This window comes from Vanacampus margaritifer, chromosome 2, assembly GCF_051991255.1.
Source record: "Vanacampus margaritifer isolate UIUO_Vmar chromosome 2, RoL_Vmar_1.0, whole genome shotgun sequence".
Taxonomy (NCBI): Eukaryota; Metazoa; Chordata; class Actinopteri; order Syngnathiformes; family Syngnathidae; genus Vanacampus; species Vanacampus margaritifer.
The window spans coordinates 53,304,815-53,328,084 of NC_135433.1; the positions used below are offsets into that span (position 1 = coordinate 53,304,815).

General features: G+C 39.8%; 2 protein-coding genes across 5 annotated transcripts in view; both read right to left on the reverse strand.

Annotated features, from left to right (window-relative positions):
- Positions 1 to 6,486, reverse strand: part of nsfa (N-ethylmaleimide-sensitive factor a) — a 43,994-nt gene extending 37,508 nt beyond the window's left edge. For 2 of the 3 annotated variants that reach the window (XM_077557998.1, XM_077557997.1), the window contains exon 1: positions 6,358 to 6,483. In XM_077557998.1, the coding sequence (XP_077414124.1) occupies positions 6,358 to 6,369 (12 nt within the window). In that variant the 5' untranslated portion in view covers positions 6,370 to 6,483. Of the gene's footprint in view, positions 1 to 6,357 lie in introns of all 3 variants that reach the window. The other variant, XM_077557999.1, reaches the window with a different exon arrangement.
- A 5,868-nt stretch (positions 6,487 to 12,354) lies between these two features.
- On the reverse strand, positions 12,355 to 22,253 carry LOC144044745 (cyclin-dependent kinase 5 activator 1-like). Of its 2 annotated transcripts, XM_077559340.1 has the most exons (4): positions 21,800 to 22,253; positions 18,760 to 19,374; positions 16,090 to 16,628; positions 12,355 to 12,819 (listed from the first exon to the last, which is right to left on the reverse strand). In XM_077559340.1, exons 2-3 carry the CDS (start codon positions 19,273 to 19,275, stop codon positions 16,137 to 16,139), a joined length of 1,008 nt encoding a protein of 335 aa, XP_077415466.1. In that variant the 5' UTR covers positions 19,276 to 19,374; positions 21,800 to 22,253; the 3' UTR covers positions 12,355 to 12,819; positions 16,090 to 16,136. The 2 variants fall into 2 exon arrangements, with proteins under 2 accessions (XP_077415466.1, XP_077415465.1); XM_077559339.1 differs by lacking the exon at positions 12,355 to 12,819 and having other exon boundaries at positions 15,539 to 16,628.
- Between the last annotated feature and the right edge of the window lie 1,017 nt (positions 22,254 to 23,270).

Here is a 23,270-nt window from a genome sequence, read left to right on the forward strand (position 1 = left end):
TCGGCAGCTTCTCAATAAGATTCAGGTCTGGAGAAAGTGCCATTTGAAGTACACCAGTCTCCAACAGCCATTCCCTGATGATGCCACCTCCATGAGCTGGAGCATTGTCGTCCATGAAGATGAAATTGGGCCTGTGTGAAGACGATGACGCCTGTGTCTGGTGGTGTGGTCAGCTACTCTTGCAGGTCGTCTAGCACGCAGACCACGCTGATGTAAACAATTTTCGAATGGTCTGATGTGACACTAAGGGAGGTGAGAGGCACCCAAAACGTACCTAAATTGAGTGGCATTCATCATCCGGTTTCTCAGGGCATTGTCCACAATGTAGCGGTCATCAGCATGGGATTTGGCCAAAAGACGTCCACTTCTACATCTTTCTGTGACTCTTCCAGTATCTCTGTAGCAACCTGCTGATGACACTCTGTGACACTCTAAGCTCAGTGGCCACTTTCGTATGAGAACATCTGGTTTCAAGCATCACAATGGCAAGGTACTGTTGATTCGTTGTTAGGTGTCGTCTTGGACTCATGATGTCAAAATGTGAACAGCATGAGGAGGAAAACTGTTTAAACACCAGCTCTAATTGACCCAGGACATTTATTGGTCGATTCAAGGATCAAACACCTGTTGTGAATTTTGCCGTTAAACTCCTTGTTAGAGAACAGCAACATACAAACATTTAACACTTGAACATGTGCATTCAAAAGCTTAGAAAAGGTCACATTAAGTTCACCTGTAAAGGTTTCGATGCATTTTAGTCTTGTCCTGAAATTTCACCTAAAAGCCAAACATCCCTAACTGTTTGTGAGTAGTGTAATTATATAGTGTTTTTTATATACAATAAGAGTAAGAGTAACTCTTGAAATACACTATACTGTGTAACATGTTATCAATATTAAGTACTATTAAGTCATTAAATTTTCCTCAAAACATTTCATTATTATCATCATCACTTTATTCATCGTCATCATCATCACTATCATAATTACAAACCAAAAGCAATCATTGTAATCATTTTTAGCATGCAGAAAATTGCATTTATCAACAATAGGAGCGGCTTTCATGACCATAATTGACTATAGACTACAGATCAATGTATAAAAGCAATTGACTTGCATTATACTTTTCTTTGAAAATGTACCATCAGTGGAAATGTTTGAGTGAAAGACTGACCAGCCACAGTATGCCCAGCAACAGCACTTAAGAAATCAGAGTGGGGGATGCAAGTGGGTGTGAATGTGTGCCAATCTGCGTGTGTTAGTCCTTGTGTGTGTCCGCGGTGGCTGCTAGCCATTTCGACTCACACTGGATGACTGTCATCTTTTTCTACAAACATATACACTATGAAAGGTATGAGCTAACTTCTATTTACATAAATGCGCATAAATAGATTTTCAGAATCATTTTTCAAATGGTACGCGACGAAAATTTGAATATATACACAGTAAACTCTGTAGCGCCAATTTGACTCTATTTAGATAGGGACCAAATGGACTAAGTTTTAGAGTAATATTTACACTTGGAAGCGAGTAAAATAAAGAATTGGAGGAAATAAAAGTAAATAAATGAAATTAATAAAAATAATACTCCCTGAGCCGCACAGCTCCTGCTTTCTGTTAGTGTATCGCTCATGTCAGCTGCATCTGATTCCATGATTGCATTGAATCTTTCTAACTCCAACAGACCAAAAACGATCTTTGGTCTCTCGGTGAAAGCGCAAAGAGTAGGAGGCGCATAGCTCAGGTGGTAGTGTGGCAGTCTGCCAAGCAGAAGGTTGTGAGTTCAAACCTTAACCCTTGAGTGAGTTTTATTTTTTTTATTTTACTGTCTTCCTAGTGTAAATCTTAAGTTTACTATGAAACTGAGTCTATTTGGTCTCTAACTAAATAGAGTCTAAATAGACTCTAATAGAGTCAAATTTACACTACAGAATTTACTATGTACATAACCATATACCTGCATTAAGATGAGAGCTACTGAGGGTCTTGTCAAGCTAAAGTTTTAGTATAAAGTACTGAAACAAATATTTGAAAATATGAAACTCTTGTTACAATAGCAACTTTTTCTTTTCAGCGTGGCACTTAGCACTTATACAGATCTGTGCTAAAAGATATAATTGAAATTCAGTTGAAATGCAAATGTGAATAGATGCGCAGTCTCAGATCAGATATTTTACTCCTTGGTTTTGCTTTCAAATGTTTGACCTTTTTTGGGGGGCTTAAAGGCATCTGTGAAAGAGATCATAAATAACCTACTGCCACTAATCAAGAATAATTAAAAGACATATTCCTATGAAAGTAGGACATGGAACATGCTAAAGTGCTCAACATGAATGAGTACACCCCAACTAGTTTGTAAGAACACCTTTATTTTCATTTTAGAATAAGATTTTTTTATGGGATGCTATACTACAAAATACTTCCACAAATGTGGGCCATTGATTGCAATCAAGATTTGTGAATTAGTACCCCAAAAAAGTATTTTTTAAATTAAATGTATCAAAGTGCATTTTGCACAAATAAGTAGACCCAGAGAAAAAGACTGACAACTTGTTAATTCCAGGCCTGGCAGACATGTTACTGTCCGTAAAAGTCATGGAGGTCATCGAAAATACTAGACGTAGTTGTTTTTGATATGGGATGCATTAATTTTTCACATTAGTTAATTTGATTAAACTAAGGATTTTTTAACCTATGAATTCTATTATCAACCTTACTTTCATGTTGTGAGTTAGAGGGGAAGTCAACCTTACACATTTCTTGACAATAGTATGTACGATACGATACGATACGATATACTTTTACTTTCCCCGTGGGGAACTTTTTCCTGGACTCCGTCCAGCTGCAGTTTACAGTAAGAGAAAACAACAGAATAGAAAGAGATTAAATTAAAATTAAATAAATAAGAAGTGCAGCAATAAGTAGAAGACTTCCCAGAAGTCTTCACAGGAGTATACATGTGTAGAGAAGTACATTGCACACACCCATATACACGCACACATTTACACACTTCTATATATATATATATATATATATATATATACACACACACACATGGGTATGTACACAACATTGCACCATATATCTTATTGCACTGAGTTAATGTCGGTTGTTAAGCAGTTTGATGGATGTCGGCAGGAATGAGTTCTTGTAGCGGTTCAGCCTGGTTCTGGGGGCCCTGAATCTCCTGCCGCAAGGCAGTAGCTGGAACTCATGATGCAGAATGTGAGTCGGGTCATTAACAATTTTCTGTGCCAGTCCGGTGACGGACCGCTCATAAAGCGTCTGTAGGGAAGGATGATTCCCGACCCCCATGATCTTCATGGCAGTCCGCATCAGACCGACAATCTGTGACCTTGACTGCACAGTCAGGTTGCCGTACCAGGCCGCAATGCCGTATCTGATGATACTTTCCAATGCAGCCCGGTAGAACAACAGCATGATCCTCTGCTCCACCCCATAGACCCTCAGTCTGCGTAGGAAATAGAGACGCTGTTGGAGTTTGGAGCAGAGACTTCCAACGTGTACCCTCCAGCTGAGTGTGTTGTCAATGTGGACCCCCAGATACCTGTATGAACCCACCTGGCTGATGTGATTGCTTTTAATGACGACTGGCCTGTGGTCACCAACAGTTTTTGGATCAAATATCACCTCCTCTGTCTTCCCCACATTGAGCACAAGATGATTCTGGTCACACCACTGGACAAATTTCTCTATTTCTGAGAAATAGTCCAGTGGGCTACCGCCGGCCTGCAGCAAGCTGACGATAGCTGTGTCATCAGAGAACTTAATGATAAAGTTCTCTGGGTGTGATGTCACACAATCATTTGTGTACAACGTGAAGAGGACCGGGGAGCTGACGCAGCCCTGTGGGGCGCCTGTGCTTATCAATCTGGGTTCCGAGAGGGAGCTGATGACCCTGACTTGCTGTGTGCGCTGTGTCAGGAAGGAGTGATACCACCTCGAGATGTACGGGTTCACATTCATCTCCTTCAGTTTACCCAAAAGCAGGTGCGGCTGCATTGTGTTGAACGCTGAGCTAAAGTCAACGAACAACACACGTGCATAAGCTTTCGGGCTGTCTAGGTGTTTGCTGACCAGATGTGTGATGCTGTTGATAGCATCGTCAGTGCCTCACTAGTCTAAACATGACATTCTGATTAATATTACATTTGTGGAACATGAGTTATGCAGCAAAATTCAGCCGTTTTTATCCATCTCAGGGGGCGGCCATTTTGCCACTTGCTATAGACTGAAGATGACATCACAGATGCCCAGGGCTCAGGTTGACCAATCACAGCTCACCTGAGCAACTGTGATGTCATTTTCACATGACAGAAAGTAGAAAAACGGCCGCCTTCTGATATTGTCCAAATTTTGGAAATTGTTATTATGTTCATTGAGACATTAAACAAAATCTTTCAATTTTAAAGGGGGTGTACTCGTATATGCTGAACACTGTAAATCCATGTTTTAGTGAAAGTATTTATGTCTTGAAGCTGTCCTGCTGACATTTTGACATTATACATTGGCCAACCTTGTGAGTGATTCCAAGCAGATAGAGGTTTTTCACAACGGAAACATGTACTTACATTGTTCCACCTCTACTGGTAAGTAGGCTTCATTTGAAACTTTTTTTTTTGTTTCAACTATATGACTCCAATGCCCAAGCCCTTACAGACGAGCACATTCTGCAAATGTGCTTCACGTTATCGTTCGACCAAGCTGTCAGGTTACTGTGACACAGCAAATTGTTGCTGCAGTCTTGTTATATTCGGCAGGAAGAATGATAACCCTCCCTGTCTTAACTTAAATATGTATGTAATTGTGTTATTATCATTTCAACAAGACTTATTCATAACATTAAGACAAGAAGGGATGTCTGTGCTTTTTATGTGTGATGACAACAAGTTAACTTATACATGTTGTTTCTCGTGTGTGCAAGCATGCAGCAAGTGGAAGTGATCTAATGTACTGGCAGAATTGTCATGTTTCGTGTGTAATTTTACAAAACCGTAACAGGCATACAAATTTGCAGTGTAATGCTAACACTATAAGCAATTTGTGTGAAACAGAAAGGATGCAGAGTCTCCCAGACTCATTTGATGCCTAGCAGGTTTTGAAAACCTCACATACGTTGGTGAATGACAATGAATCATCAGAGGGAAGGCCACTAGTCCTTTAAAGGGCAGGAAACGGAAATGGACATATTGCCTCACAATGAGGAAGTAAAAGTAAACCCAGTGGCAATTATCAGAGAAAGGTTATAATAGAAAAATGTGTGTATAGTCTATATAATATATGCTATATACACATGTAGTATACAGGTATACCCTAACCCTAGAGGCGGGATACACACTAGACTGGTTCCCAGTCAATCACAGGGCACATACAGTATACAGACAAATTAGCAATCATTCACACTTACATTTACAATTTAGGACAATTTAGAGTCTTCAATGAACCTAAGAGGTGTAATTTTGTAATGTGGAGCACTGGGAGAAATCTGGAGTACTTGTAGAAAACCCGCACAAACACTGTAAGAACTTGCAAATTCTGAGCCAAGATTTTAAACCAGAACCTCACCGTACTGTTATGTTGAAGAGAGTGGACCTAACCAAAATATTTCATGCATTAGACCAATAAAACCCAAAAAATACAGAAGTAAATGTGAGCTTTTTGCAGTAGAGCGTCAGAACCAACCATGCAGTTAGTCCATAATAAAACAGCCACCATGCAATAATAATACTACTGTGAATACATACAGGTTGTGTCGAGAGCTATCACGTTACCGGACAGCACATTAGATAAACATGGCCTCAAGTCTTGCACAACTATGCAGTGCCACCCCTCAAATTCGTATCATGATTGTGCGCATAAAAAGACTGCAGAATGAATTGTCTAAACCATACTGTCACCTCAGTACTACAGGCGCTGGGATCCCAACACATGACGCGTCGAGGTACACACATTAGAATGATGCACACCGTCATGTTAGACGCGCCGCCAGTCGAAGGGGAGTTTATATTCAGTGACCGCTTTTTGCGCAGCAGCGTCGACTCAAGGGCAAGCAACTCCCGGGATTAAGCAACCACACTCTTGATTTGACGGGGCTCTGCTCTTTTTTGACTGGTTATACACGCGTGGCGAACGCGTGCGAGGCTGCAGCATCAAGGCAAATTAAATAAATAAATACAAATAACACTCGCAATGACATTCGGCTGGCTCTATTCAAGATAGTCCTAGCCATCGAGCTATAGTCCGACATTTTGCAGCCCATTTTATCTGGATACAGAACAGGGAGCGTGTGTTCGTCTAAAAACGCCATGTGTAACAATATAATGTTAATTTTTCTTACCCGGGCCGCCATCTTCACGGTTTGTGGTGGATCAGGGATGCAGTAGTAGAATTCGGAAGAGGATCATAGGACAGTGGGACACAAGCAGGGAGGCTTGACAGCAGATGGCTTTATAAGGCGTAACGCACTTTTCTCTGATTGGCTGGAATAACCGGAAGCTAGCACACTGGGATGTGTCACATTAGTTCACGTGTTCTGGTCCAGCCTACTGGAGGGGTTTGTATGACGTGCCGACACACTCACGTGTGCTCATCAAACCCGTACAATAAATAAATAAATAAATAACACAAAATAACGTGTATTCGAAGAACGTGTAATGAAAAACACTACATTGGCTAAAACTGGTATGATTTAAGCAGACTTCATTTAGAAATGTATAGAACAGGAAATGTAAATGATAACATAATGCGCATGGTTAATCCAGCCATTGACAATACATTTGTGGTGACGTGTCATTTTTTTAAATTATTTTTTAATTCACTTTGAGTATATTTATGAGGGTTTTTGCATGTTACCGCCATCAGATACAGAGCCTCTATCAGCACCATGGACAGCAACACGGTTTCAACACTCGTCCATTTGTCTCTCAAAGTGTCATTGTTTATTTATATATTAAATATGCCTCGTTGCTAATAGTTTGAATGCCATAACAAAATTGGAGAAAAATTTAGACACCAACATTAATATTTAATTTTCTTTTATGATATCATAAAAATATATAATTTGATTCATTCAGTTTGACCATCAAATTTACAAAATTAAAGTTAAAATATTGACAAAAATTTGAAAAACAAAAACTGTCTATGATAACTATGCAAATCCACGGGTGCTGAACCGCAAATAAGCAGTGGACATCTGTACTGTGTTTGGCACATGCACGGTACTGATACTCGGGCACCCTAAAATCTAAATATTGCTGAATAAGTTCTTAGTTAATCAAATCTTATTTGAATATATATATTTATTTTTTTTGCAATATTTTTCTAACACAGTTGAAAGTAAAAGGGTTGTAAATAATTGCTAAAATATTATTTTTTGCTAAAGACTATAACCTACTATAGATTCATTAACTGCTATGATAAGTTAGCTATACAGTAAAATAATAATAATAATAATAATAATAATAATAATAAATAAATGAATAAAAATAGTAATAACTGATGTATTAGTAAGCCTATGTCTTTTTCTGATAATATGAGTAGATAGCAGGGTTGCATTGGTTTGAAGGCCACACTCTATTATGGCTGGGGGGGGGGGGGGGGGGATTGAAAAATAGAAGATTTACCTCAGATTGTATACTGATTATGTCATTACTGCTGAGTCATATAGCTCAATGTTGTTGTTGTTTTTTGTTTTATTTTTTTTTTTTGTCCTCTAGGGGGGTATTCCATCAAGCCGGATTAAGAAAAAGTCTGTTTTATTTTGCTGAACCCGGCTCATTTTTATCAGAGTTCTGTTCCATCAAGGTGGCTTATATAAATTCTACTCAGTAACCATGGTAATTTATGCTGCAGACCTAACCTGCTCCGGAGCAGGTTAACTGTCAAGCTTAGTTTAGCTGTGTGTCACACAAAAAAACACGTCAAAAGACTGTTCTGTAAGGTGGATTTCTACGCTTGCATCATTTATTTCATGTAATAAAAATAAAAAGTCAGTGAAAATTATGTCTCACCACTTTCACTGTTTCTAAAATCATGCGTTTTAATTAAACTAATTCATATAGAAGTCACACATAAAATGTAACTCCAAGAGACCTTATAATTATCATCATTAGTAAGTGATCAACATAAAATAAGATAAAAACAATATGGTCACATAAAAAAATGCCTTACCACACATATTAAATGAAGACCTGCCATATGTTAATTGAATAATTGAATCGATTGAGGTCAAACCATTTAAAAGCAGTGCATCCCAGTGTGAGGTCACACAGAGATACAGGCAGAAGACAGTGATGGCGTGGCTAAAACAGAGACACACAGTGACAAACAGTGAGAGAGACAGAGTGAGGGAGAAGAGACAGAGAGAACCCAACTTCCATGTCTTGGCATGTCCCTTTCTTGATTATCCTGTGGCAGAATGCTCAGATAATTCAACGAGCATTTAAACTACCCGCCCCAAGGGTGTTCAGGGACAGGAAGAACCCACTGGACTTCTCTGATGATTACCTGTGGGAGAGGTACCGTTTCAGCAGGCCCAGCATAGTGTACCTATGAAGTCTGCTTGAGCCTCATTTAAACAAGGTCACACGCCGCAGTCAAGCCCTAAACACTGTGCAGTCTGTTTGCATTGCACTACGGTTCTTTGCCTGCTGGACATTCCTGTACAGTGTAGGTCAGAGGTGGGCATCGAGGGCCGCAGTCCTGCAGGTTTTGCGTGTTGCCCTTCTCCAACACAGCTGATATATGATCAGCTCATCAGCAAGCTCTGCATAAGCCTGATAACGATCCTGTTGATTGGAATCAGCTTGTGTTGGAAGTGAGAAACCTACAAAACCTGCAGGACTCCGGCCCTCGAGGACCGAGATTGCCCACCTCTGTAGGTGATGCAGAAGGTCTTGGCAAAGCAACTGTATGTCGGGAGATACGCAGAGTATACCTGGCTCTGAAGGAGTTCCTCAACATATTTGTCGCCTTCCCTGGCCATAATGACCCACTGATGATCAAGAAGGCATTTTATTGTATTGCAGATACAGTATATGACAGTTAAAATTGGTAATGTAGGTCTGCTGTACATGTCATACGCGAGTAGCGACAGACTGTTTGTATTAACTTAATCGTCTACCGCAGGCTTCCCCAATGTCATATGTGCCATAGATGGCACGCATGTGCGCATCAAGGCCCCACCTAGACCTGTGGAGGAAGACTATGTCAAAAGGAAATCATTTTCATCAAATTGTCGAACAAAGCACAAGAAGCAAGATGGAGGTGGTTTGGAATTTGGTATTTGATGAGAAGAATTATAGAATAGAAGGAAGAGAAGTGATGTAGATGGATAGTAGGTACAGGGAACTCAAAAAACAACAAAGACCAATAATTAGATAAGAAAGAAAGAAAGTAAGAAAGTGGATTACAGGAATGTCCTAAACGTGAACATCTGGAGAACGCTCAAAACAGCTGCCAATTGCCATCACCGCTGTTGTCTTACAAATAAATATTGTCCTTCTGAACATTTCTTAAAAGTTTTCTGGGGACCTCTGCTGGCCTCCTTGCATCAATGACAGCAACACTGTGTCATTGCTCTCTCCTCAGTAAAGTCAACAAATTCTTGCTTTAACCAATTTTTTTTTGTGCATGGGGCATGTGTTTTTCATATTACAAATATTTGTTATCATGTAATAATGAGTTTGCATGTTCTTTGTTTGCTGACAGTCCAAAACATGTGTATAATTAATTGATGATTCTTAATTGCTCATATGTGTCATTTCTGGAATTGATTGGTTGTTTAGAAAATGGATGCCGCCTTAGCAGTGGTGGAGAATGCATCATTCTGTCAATAGCACTAGTTAAGTTTATACAGTAGACCACTTCCTGGCCAAGATGCAGGTCACTGGAGCACACCTATGGAGCCAGGCTCGGATCTGAGGCAAGATGGAAAGTGTTTGGTGGCCAGGCCTGCACTCATAAAAGTGACGTCCCTGAAAATGACATTTCTTGGATGGCAGCATATGTTGTTTTGTTTAGCCGTCTCAGGAGAAGGTGCATAACATAATAGCAGTAGAAAAAGGGATTCAAGAGAAGAATCAGTCTCAGCTCCCAAGGTAAGCAATGGCACAAATGTCCAAAGTTTCACAATTTATTACTGGACTAACCCTAACCCAAAAAAGCGAGAATGGGTTCAAAACAAAAGGCTGTGATAGCAGGTGCTCAATCTAAAGAATTACATTAAAACTAATACAAAAAACAACAACAACTACAAACAAAGGTTTTTACAATCACAAATGTCCAAAAAGGAATGCACATAGTTGGAGGCTGAGAGCAGAGTCTTCTGCCGCTGTCAGAAGGCATTCCCTCAGCCTCAGTCACTTTAGTCTCTGCAGAGATCCTCCTCAGAATACTGATAATTCAGAATACAGGCAAACAACTTGAATGTATTCTTCATGTAAGGACACACCCACACGCAACAGCTGCTCTGGTTCAGCCAACACACTTGGAGCTGAATACGCTCAAGTCTGTAGGCTACAGATGAGTCTATGGGAATAACAGTCTTTCAGGACCTGAAGTGGGAGATCAGGCCCAGCACAGGATGTGCTAACTGTGTTTTCTGAAGAAGGAACAGCTGTTGAGACGGTTCTGTACAGCAGTCATTGAATCAATCTTGTGTTCCTCCATCGCAGTCTGGTTTGGTGCTGCTACACAAAAGGACAAAATCTGAGTGCCTCCTTACCCACTCTTGGGGATCTGCAAGAACCAAGACAAGGTCAGGTAAAGTTCTCTGGGACCTTCCACAACCAGGTCACCACCTCTTCCAGTTCCCTCTCTGTGGTAGGCGCTATCAAACTATGCACACAAAAACCAGCAGACATTCCGATATAGCTTCATCTCTCTTGCCATTAACTCCCTTAAAAGTTAACTCACAATTCCACAGCAACTTTTTGCATAGGTTTGGCGATTTTGCAAATCCCTGTGTAGTGGAACAGTATTGCAATGTTGATTGTTGTAGCTTCAGATCCCTACATATTTGTAACGCTGTTGTTTATTATATTCCACACCGCACTTTAAAGTGGAAGTCAATCTTAACCATTTATTGAAAATAAAATGTTATATGTGACCTCACTAGTCTAAACATGACATTCTGATTAATATTACATTTGTGGAATGTGGGGTTATGCAGCAAAATCCAGCAGTTTTTATCCATTTCAGAGGGCTGCCATTTTGCAACTTACTGTCAACTGAAGATGACATCACAGTTGCTTAGGGCTCAGGCCTGGGCAACATTGATGTCATCTTTAGTCGACGGCAAGTGGCAAAATGGCCGCCCTGATATGGACAAAAACGACTGTATTTTGCTGCTTAACTCAGATTCCACTAATGCAATATTAACCAGAATAATACCATATTTAGACTAGTAGGGCAGCATAGAACATATTATTGTCAATTAAAAAATATATATATTTGGGGGGGGGGGGTGGCTGGTCGATGGTCTTGTTCCTTTTTAGCACTACATCTATAATTTCCAGAAACAGTTTGAAATGTGGACTCGTCAGACCACAGACCACTTTTCCACTTTGGGTTAAGCCATCTCAGATGAGCTTGAGCCTGAAGAAGCTGACATCATTTCTGGCCTTCGTGTTGTTAACATATGGCTCTCAAGTTGCATGGTAGGTAGGGTTTTAACTTCAGCATTTGTAGATGTAACAACAAAACTGTTTTACAGACAATGGTTGTCTGGAATGTTCCCGAGCTCTCTTTAACACAATAATGCCCGTTTTTAGTGCGGTGCCGCCTTACTTCTCCAGATTTTCTGAATCTTTTGATGATATCATGTACCAGATGCTGAACTCTCTAAATCCCTTGCAACTTCACTTTAAGAAACTTTCCTTAAGTGTCAGACCATTTGCTCATGCAGTTGTTCACAAAGTGGTGAACCTCACTTGCCTCATCCTTGATTGTGAACAACTGATCCTTTCAGGAAAGCTCTTTCAATTATGACACTCGCGTGCTTTCAATTAACCTGTTGAATATTCATCAACTTTACCACTCTTTTGTTGCCCCAGTCCAAGATTTTTCGGGATGTGTTGAGGGCTTCCAATTCAAAGTAAGAGAATATTTGCACACACAAAAATCGATAGGCCTAACCGTCATCAGTTTGGACATTAAATATTTGGGTTTTGTAGTTACATAATTAGAATTGTGGTTTGTAAGTCAACCTGGGATAGGCTCAGCTGAATGGATGGATAACTGTTTTTGTGTACTTAACAGTATAACAATACTAAGTAGATCATGTATCAAGAAATATGAAATGAGTGCAAACCAAATTGCTTGTAAATGTTTTTTTTTATATACAAAGTACCTGTAACAGCTGATCACTTTGTTCTTTCTTGCATACATATTCATACATCCACATAGTAACAGACTGCAGCATCAATATTCTAGTAACACTAGTAGCAATAAACTTAAACAAAGATTCTTCTTACACAATATGATTCACAAATGGAAGAAATAAAACATAGTAAGTCTATCCTCACCATTACACAATAGTTTTTGTCTTGTATGTGTTGCAAGATAAAATATGGCACATATTTGATGAGAAATGATTGAGAGTGGGCGGGGTGTCAACCAAGTCTTCTGTCCCAAGTTCAGTTCTCTCAGAAGTTAATTGTCCTTTAAAGGTTGTCTTTCTTTGAGTCTTTTATCATTTCATTGCTGGTTGGACCAAAGCAGGTGGAATCAGTTTGAAGAAAAAATAGTGATGAATTTCCACAGCATCTTTTGCACATCATCATCCACTCCATTCCTATATCTGCATGGCACAAATATATATATATATATATATATATATATAATGAAGAATTAAAGATTGTGTTTATTTGTTCTAATAAAAAACATAACCATACCATGTGCTCCAGCAATGACAGGTTGTGTGAAGCCATTTGTGGATTCTAACAGATTTTAGGCTAATATTGACGGTGTTATCTTGCTCTTACAGTAAGTGGGTTTGGTGGCTGCACCATTGACAGTAAATCAAACATTCTGCCTTTTTACATGTAGAAATAATTCCAATTTACACCATTGGAGCATATAGTTTAATTTTTTAATATCATAGTTGAAACGCGGTTTTGCTTATTTTCTGTTTCATTAGTGTGACATCACTATTTTCACACAACTCAACCCTTGTATTTGAGAATACTGCGGACAGCTCCAGAACATGTTAAACATCAAGAGAAATTAGGTCATTTCAAATTGATGTGTGTAAAATGTTCACAGGATGAAGTTCTTACTTTATCATTATTTACTACTGTATTTCAAACTTTGAATAATAATGGATAATTATATTTCATACAAAAATACTGATATATGTTTCACATTGTTTTCTCTTTGACATGTTTAGTAGTCAAACCTATTGTACTTTGAATCATTACGCATAATTAACGCAAACTGCTGTCATTTCAAGAAATGCTACTTGTTTTCCATTCAGCCCATCAGAAACAGAGGAAGGTCACGTAAACAAGTGTGTTCATTATGGAGTCATTCTTCAGATGCATTATATGGCATATGAGGTCAGATTCGGATTGTGGACTACATTGTCTTTACAGCATTTTCAAACTGTTATCAGCAGAATACAAAACAAAGCAAAAACATCATCACTTACAATATGGAGAAAGCCTTTTTGCAAATGGCATGGCATCCCATGGTGTCTGTTTTTTTTTAAACATCTTAATAATCAAAGCTGAAGGCTTCAATTTGGGTTCAATTTTGATGCATACTAATCATCTGTCAAGCTTTTCATTGGGTCTCAACTTTCACAGCAGCAAAATGAAATAAATGGAATTAAAAATGGCTCTCACTGAAATTACTTTCCGGGGTCTTTGAGCTGGATGATATTTCTTTATGATTCAATATTGATGAGTGTATCTTGAGAATTATATTACCATACACGAGTTGCTCTGTTTGCCATCTTTTTTTACTGGGAGTGATTATCAGCTTCACACATGTAACATGATTCTGTCTGTCACAACCAGCACAGCAGGGGCCAATTAGAATTAATGTAAGTGCAGCTCTTTAGCATTGACGGGGATACCGCCAGCTTTTTTCACACATTTTGTTCATTAGCATGTCTAACAGTCACTGGATGTCATAACCAGGAGTCTATTATTTGGACCTTGTGCTCTGCAAATGCCCAGCCAAAAAGCAGCATGCCCATGAAGCTAAAAGAGCACGTATGCAATTTGCTGAATGAGTCAAGTTCAAAGAATGAATATGTGCAGTTGGTGCTGTATAACAGGGATGCAGGATGAAACAATGGTGGCTTCACAGTTTGGCTACCTTGTTCTTGAGATACACTACGTGAGTGTGAGTATGGTATGACTCTGGCTCTTTTTACTTGCCCCAAAGTTTAATTGCTCGTGCACAAAAATGACCGCACTCACTGCTGTAGTGAAAGTGAAAACTTCAAACAGCGCTTCAGCAACACAGCAACCTGCTCTACTCACACTGTCCTAGAAAATATAGAATGCTTGAGTTAAATCTGCATCCATCCATCCACTCCTTTATGCTATGTATAGGCTAAAAATGGATACGCAATAAATTAGGGGGCAGTTTTGCTTTCAGTCCCAATAAAATGGTGGCAGCATATAGAAAAAAGATTTACACTTCAAGTGTTAGCTGACGCTCAAACAGGCCAGTGGTTTATAACACTTTCTTCTTAACTTTCACACTTTTCTATAAAATTTCAAACCATTTAATTCCTGTGCAGGAGAATGGGGAGTTATCATATAAACCCATTCCAGATATGCATTGGAGGGTTCTATTGCATTCTGTTATGTTTTTTTTTGTAGTAAACATTTGCTGCTGGGCTGTTTTTCTGACTAACAATGTATGCTCTTGCTGTATAAATTCCAAGCAGCTTTTTGCTAATAAATTCGGTTTTAAGAACTATATCTTATGAATGATGCCACAAGTATTATATTTAACATGGATATGTACTGTATTTTGATCAGATGCTTTCAAAGTTTCAACAGTGGGCCTCACAGCCAGTGTTGAATGCAATAAGTTTATGCATGAGAAAAGGAATAAGGTTCAGTGGAGTTGGCAGTAAGCGGTGATCATGTGCAATGACATATGACGTGAGCTCATGCAATGTGGTATCAATGTCTTTAGCTTTAGAATATTCACCTTTACTTATATAAATGAATGTTGTCTGGCGTTTCTAACTTTCTTTTTTTTTTACTTTAAATGGGAAGTCAACCCCCAATTTTTTTGACAATAATATGTTCTACTGTATACAGCCCCACTAGTCTAAATATGGTGTTCTGGTTAATGTTGTGTTAGTGGAATATGAGTTAAGCAGCAAAATCCAGTCATTTTTTGAATCCATCTCAGCGGGCGGCCATTTTGCCACTTGCTGTCGACTGAAGATGACATCAATGTTGCTCAGGCCTCAAGTAACAACCAATCACAGCGCAGCTTCAGAAAACAGGTGAGCTCTGATCGTCGTTGCCTGAGCCCTGAGCAACATTGATGTCATCTTCAGTCGACAGTAAGTGGTAAAATGGCCGCCCCCTGAGATGGATAAAAACGACTGGATTTTGCTTCGTAAGTCATATTCCATAAATGTAATATTAATCAGAATGTCATGTTTAGACTAGTGAGGTCACATGTAACATATTATTGTCAAGAAATGTTTAAGGTTGACTTCCACTTTAAGAGAAAAACACTATCAGTGACTCTTCAACAGGACCGCCAACAACATATGGGAAACAAGCTTGTGCGTGACCTGAACCTGTGACATCTTTGTTAATATCCAATTTAGCAATCATTTGCGCCAAAAATAGACGTTAAAAAGTGTACAATTTTAGTACAAGGTCATCAGAGACAATGAAATCCACTAAGTAGGTATTACAATAATAATAGAAGTCAAAATAGGTTGAACTCGCAAGGCAGGATTTGTTTTTCGAGGCCTCCTCCTTCTTAATCATCTGGTGTACGGTACCATAAAACATTAGAGACGCCAGACAATACCATTGTTTCAAAGTAGTTTTACACTGCATTACAGTAGTCCACCTGTCCTCACCATATCAAACCCCTCAGTTCCCACATCCTTCTCCTTTCCACGTCCTTTTATCGGTCAAGGCCTATAAAGAGTTTGGTCTTCTCCTCTTCCTTCTTGCTCTCATTCTTCAGGTCAGCAAACACCTGGGTGAAGAAGTGCGGGTCGGTGTTGATCTGGAGCATCTTGCCGCTCATGCGGTTGATGATCTCCAGGCAGCGGTCCCAAAAGGCCTCCTTTTCGGCCTCCACCAAGAATGGCTTCAACGGGTAGGAGATCTCGTTGCCCATGTAGGAGTAGGACAGATAGAGACATGTGAGCAGCGAGGCCTGCAGCTCGCGCTCAGAGGCCACCTCGGCGGAGACCACGTCGCGGCACAACATGTAGAGGAAGACCACGTTGGCCGGAGTGATGAAGCCCTGATCCTGCCAACCCTGAAGGAGGAGGGAGCGGTCCACGCTGCGCAGCCACAGCACGGGATCGGTCGGCGAGAGACGCTTGAGACGGTAACAACGGCGGCACAGGAACTCGCCCAGGCTGCGCATCAGCTCACTGGTGGAGGCCTGAGGGTTTATAAAGACAGGAGGAAAGGGAATACAACAATTTAAGAAATGGATAAGTGATAGACAAACTACATTACGTTCACCTGAAAAAATGTAACACGCTCACAAAATTTTTATTGACATTATTTACGTTGAGAGATTTTTTTCTTTGTTCCAATCTGTTTTATTTACTACGTGCATAGCCGACATAGCGATAATTATATCAGTCTTGCCAAAACACAATTAACATTAGAAAAATGTCACCGCACACCACCAAACAAATGTGTATTTAGAAAAGTAAGTTATCCTCAACACATGTCGATCAATGCCAATCACAAAAAAAAAAAATAATACACAAAAACAAAAAAAACGATCATAGGCAGCTCGTACTTTGCAGCCTGCAGCCAACTAGAGATCCGGCCTGTGTACAGCCCTTTCTTTCTCACTGCACCTTACAGATCAAACCAGCAACTGAATCATAATATATGTTTGTGCACTTTTTCGCCTGTTTTTGTAAAATAAAGGGATGGAAATTTGGATGGAATGTGTGCGTGTATTTTTTTTTAAATATGTTTCATTTATAAATTGAAAGAAATAATAGTGAGAAGCTCTAAAATTTTATGCAGCTAATTTATATGATGGGTATTGGAATCGGTCACACGCTTCCACTCATGGATGATCAGCAGCATAAAACCCTGATCGGAACACCCCTAGTTCTGTTGTATTCATGAAGGCAGTTCCATTAGCTCATTGTACCTTCTTCCATCTAGTGGAAGAGTGTTTAATTGCTTTCACTGTCACTATACATTGCCGGCTTGGATAGATAAAATTATATATTTTTTTAGTAAATAAATACATTCCTCCCTAATTAAGTGAAGTTGGATAATTTTTCTCTTCACAATCTTATGATCTCTCACGACACGCTGATGTGCCATTACACAGTGGTTGTGAATCACTGAAGTCTGTCTATAAATATTAATATTATATTACTCATATAAACTACTAAACTGTCAGATGATTAAAATTTTTAATCATAATTAATCACATGACTTCAATAGTTAACTCACGATTAATTGCAAATTTTACACCTGTTCTAAATGTACAATAAAAGGTTTTCCCACTCCTGTTAACATAAAAGTGTGGGGGGGGGGGGGAATTAAACTTATAGAAATATGGCTGCATCTTTAAGTCATTGATAATAATAATAATTTCATAATAATTCATAAAATTGAGTTGAAATTAAAAAGATGTGCTGTACTGTTAAAAAAAATTAGTGTGACATTGATTTGTGTTGAGGTCATTTTTCTGCCACTAGATGGCATAATTACATTTGTAAGACGGTGACCACTTAGTGCATTTTTCTTTTCATATTAAGAGCTATCTAATGTTTCAATACCGTTTTTGGGCCCCTGATACCGATTCCGATTCCCAGCTTTGCAGTATCGGCCAATGCCGATACCAAACCGATACCTAAGTTAAAGTAAAGTAAAGCTGTCCTGCCATTGGTTCAGGGCATTCAAGGGCTAATAGGATATTTTAGCTCGGCATTCAGTGAACATCACACATCAGTGAATGTCGTGCATGAGCAAGACACAAGATGCTGCATCGAAAGTCCTATATTAACGTCAGAATTAATGGTATCGGCATGTTACTTGTTAGTACTCACCGATACCGATACCAATGTTTTGATGCAGTATCGGGGTCTCTGCTGATACCAGTATCGATATCGGAACAACACTATTTAACATGAAGTGACTTGTGAAATTCTGCACATTTTAAAAAATGTAAAATAAACTTGCCCCCAGTCTCCACAAATAGATCCATTATTATAAAATGTATTACAGTACTTCTAAATTTGATGTGGACGTGTCTGCTGTGTTATGACTGGAATTCCCCCAGTACAGGGGCAGTCATTAATCGCACGTTGAAAATATTTGTGGCGTTGAAGAGAACATTAAATTAACTCAAAATGAACGCACTAATTTTGAAACACCTAGTACATACCAGTTTATTTAAGTGGTAATATGTAATATACCCAATAGGCAGTTTGTTTAGTTTGAGTGCGTCTGTGGCCGCTGCAACGATTGTTGTTTTGAGGCAGCAGCTTTTCCATCCCTTATTTCGAGAATGAACCGTAAAAAATAGTTGTTACCTGAACAATGACACGCTTTGGTGTACCAACTGCAGTCGAAGGCTGGATCCCGGAGCCAGTTAGGGAATTCTTTTTGGCAGCGACAGTAGCTACGTTAATCAGGGTCTTGGAGGTGGGGAGGTGGGAGGAGGTAGTCAAGGTGGTGGCCGAGGGATCCTGGCTGGAAGAGTAAGAGGCAAGATTTGCACAGGACTGAGACTTTTTCAGCTTCAAGCTGTTAGAAACCGAATTAGAGGTGATGACGTCATCCGCGTCCGGCGAGCATCCTTTCCCGCCCTCGCTGCCGTCGGACTGCAGCTTCTTGGAGCCCTTCCTCTTCGCTGATACGGCCACAATACGTTTCCATGGCAGCACACTGATAATGGAGGGGCGTTTGAGGGATTTGGCAGCAGCTGCTGCAGCATCTTTTGCATTCTTGCTGTTCTGGACTGCTGTGTAGTGACCCACTGTAGCTGGGCCGTCCTCAAACAGGGCTGCCTTGCGGTAGCTGGGGGAGAGGGACAGCACTGTACCCATGATGCCTGGTCAGCAGAGTGACAGAGCACTGATGGTGTGTAGCAGTGAGGAGAAACCTCCTTGTTGGGAAAAGAACCAAAGCGTCTCACCTCGGTGAATCTGTCAACAGAAAGAAGCCTTATTATAAGCCAAACGATACATGTTGAAACACGCAAAAAAGAGCATTCCACCATTTTCCCTCTGAGCAGTGAAATTTCAATATTTAGCTCAGATTGGCTCCCTACAGTGGAGAGCTGTTTCCACTGGGATTCACCGTCTCATAGTTACCATGACAACTGAGCAGCCTCCAGCCCAACCAGCATAACCGAGTAAAAAGAATACCCTACCTGTTCTTTATTTAAATTACTGATACCAAAGAGAATGGCGTAATTCCTGCATTGTAACATTTAGATATACATAGTCTTATATTTGTGTATATTGCTAATATACACAGGGTAATCCTGTACAACATATTAATGTTAATATCAGGCTTATACTGCACACTTCAACTGAACTCACTGTTTAACAATCATTAACATCTAAAATGTCTACGTTTAGCCTCATGATCTCCAAAGAGATGTCAGCATTTGACTTCAGTGAAAATAATATACCTTATTATTGTATGTCTTGTCTTAGATTCAGTTAACCGCACCTTGGTCAAATTTGGGATGAACATTTATATGAATTATCTCTATAGATATTAGCTGGAAATGACACAAGGGAAACTGTAAAATGTTGTCATATTACACGCTTTTGTTACCAAGATCCTAGTGATGCAAATGCTTGTGTTTTGTGAACTACCGATATTACATGCCTGCCAGATCAATCACACATACATGGGCATGCAAGGAGAACTTTCGGATTGATGGGGAATGCAAAATGTACTGTACATCTTGTGCTAGGTGGGTTTGGCAACCTTGCTTAAGGGAAACTCTGCATTAAATTGTACTTCATATATTTAGGTAAGCAAAACTAGTTTTATACACATATTACAGACTCAATGGTGAGATGTGGCCCTATCCGATGGTTTCAGTTAGCTTTACCTAACGCATTTTCACAACATAATTCCAATAATCTCGAATGATAAGCGGCTATTTGACCAATCCATCCATGCATCCATCCATCCATCCTTTTTATTTATATGACTTACTCTGTTCAGTGTCATGGGTAGCAAGGAGTTTATCTGATTTCAAGCCAAAGGTGGACTACACCAGTCCATCAGTCATGGGGCAGAATCTGAGACAGTCAACCATTCACACTCACATTCATACCTATACCCTCTTAAAACTTCTGGGTTGAATAGGTTCCTAAATTGGGTGAAATATCTAACCCAGCACTGCGTCGAAAAGCGACCAATCCAATACTGGCTTATTTATGCCCAGCGCGTTGGGTTAAGAATTTGGCCCAGCATGTTGGGTCAAGACTTTGATCCAAAAAGGGAAAACTAGCCTCAGAATTCAAAACGAGGACCTCTTGAATGTGAAGCAGATGTGCAAATCACTAGGACACTGTATTGCACTACAAGAACATTTAACATCTAAAATCACCAATTTACAAATAATATTATTTTGGTTATCATGTGCATTTGGTAATACTGAAGTCTATTTGTGTGAATGCCATTTTCATGTGGGGAGTGGTAAAAATAAATAATTAAATAAAATCGGGCCACAATACCAACAGTTCTTATAGTGGTTGGAATTTGCCAAAATGTAAAAGTAAACTACTATGCTATCAGTGATGGCTATTTGATTACTTGTTTTATGCAAATAGGACTTATTTATATGGTTCTAACTGGCATTCCTTCACAGGAAGTGTGTGTGTTGCAGCTGCCACATGGGAGTCTTCTTGATAATAATAATAATAATAATAATAATAATAATAATAATCATCATCATAATCATAATAATAATCATCACTGTGTGGTTTCAAGCTTCCATTCCAGTCAGTGACATGGAAATGTGAGAGGAAATTGTTGCCTGTCTCTCGGTGATTGGATGGTGAAGTCAGTGCAGGTGTCATTTGCCTTTTGCCCAGGATAAAATGGATGCATGGATTTTTATGATGAAGCCAAGCCACATATCTTATATGGAAGTGCAATCCATGAAAACACATTTCCATTCTATATTAACCCACTTGATTCAGTATTGGCTATATACTATCTATATTGTGGCTCAGTCCGCCTTAGGACATGCATCCTGCAGTGTTCACCGGTAGCCTATTATATAACAACCGAGCTAGGCCACGGAGGTATGAGGAAGAAAATGTGCGCAAGCATCCATCTTAGCTTCAAAATGGAAGCCTTGAAAACAAGACACCCCTGCCTCCTCTTTTAGCACAAGGCGTGCAAGCATCGCGTTGTGTCATACATACATAATGAATAAGAATAGCTCCGCAATAAACGCTTGCTGAATTGCCTTCATGCGCATTTTTACGAGAAGAAATGCAGCCTACACATGCATTATACTAAAACAGTCTGCATGGTTATTGGGTGCATTATTATTTTTTTGTTTCCCCCCAATAATGATGGACAAGAACTGTTTCCTACCTGATAACTAATTGATCTTCCTGGCACGATCCATGGAGCCTTACGACCACCTTGCAGAAATTCCAGACCTTCTGTTCGGTTTCAACGCAACTCGCCGTGATCCAATCCTTGAAAAGCCCCCACGTTACAGGCCCAATTTTTTTCTCGTTTCCGTGGACTACCGTTTTCCCCTTATTTCATCTCTAAAACGGGGGGAAATCCCGTTGTGCTCAAGGGAATACAAATGATCGGAACAGAAGAGTGAGATGTGAGGGTTGGAAAATGTCGTCCATTGAGACCCGAAAATCTACGCGGTCACGGTTATTAATGCCCCAGATGTTCACATCGCATCGGGAGCGCAAGACCAAAATGAAAATTTTTACTGAAAAAAAAAGAAAGCGCAAATCACAAAGAAAGATGGAGAAAATGGCCTCTACAAAGTCCAAAAATAGACATCCGTGTCGACCCTTGGCAATGCAAACCTGAGAGAGAGAGAGAGAGAGAGAGAGAGAGAGAGAGAGAGAGAGAGAGAGAGTAATGCTTGGATGCGGGAGTCTACAGTTATTCGGGTTGGGTGGAGGAGGCAAATGCCGCCTTCTGATTGGCTGCAGAGAGGAGGATGCTGCTGCTGCTGCTGCTGCTGACTCGCGGTCTGTGTTGCAGCCTGGTTGATGAAGCCATGAGCAGTTTACTGACTCCGACCTATCACAACCCATTCACTGTCCGAGGTGCTGACCCTAACCGAGCAGATGTGTCGCAACCGGGATTATTGTATGGACCAGCACAGAATTGGAGGAAATTTCCAAAACACTTAATATAAAATTAACAGACAAAATATAATTGAAGCTGCGGCAATGCTCTTTGGGGGAGTCAAGCACTTCCTTGCAGAATTGTCACATCTTATTGTTTAGACGAGACCGTAAAAATGTTTTGCAAACTAAATAATTTGTCAATTTGTGATTTTAAGTTCCGATCATCAGATGTTGCCATTGCTGAGCATCAGGAGCACACTGTGGTGGCAGAGCATGCCATCCTTAGAGGCAGTTGATGTAATAGTCATTCAGGTGCTCGTACATTTTATTCAGGCTCTGCAGGCACTTTGTCATGTTTGGCACTGGAAATTGATTTTTGCAGAGATAGTGGAAAAGATGCAAATGAAAGCATACGCGCTTCTCCCTCAGTAAGAGCATAGAAGAGAAGTGCAAACTCAGCTGGCTGGGTGATGTGGTAAATGAGAAGAAGGGTTCTGGTAAAAGGAATAGGTGGCAAAATGTATACTCTGCAATAAAGTAGAAGTACAGACAGAGTACTGCAGAAGTACTGACTGAACTCCAGCATATTGTTAAGGACTCGCCTGCAGTGGGTCAATTATATTGCATGCTGTGGAGTTGTGGGATGAGGACATTCAGGGATGGTGACAAATAAGGGCTAGGGGGCTATAACCCCATCAGAAATCTATGTAGCTTGATATTCCAAAAATATATTTATGAAT

Bases quoted from the DNA above. Each gene is read 5' to 3' on its own strand.
- LOC144044745 (XM_077559340.1), bottom strand. From the start codon at position 19,275: ATGGGTACAGTGCTGTCCCTCTCCCCCAGCTACCGCAAGGCAGCCCTG. The intron at 16,629-18,759 runs GTAACAACTATT...ATAAACCCTCAG, and splicing joins CAAAGCGTGTCATTGTTCAG to GCCTCCACCAGTGAGCTGAT.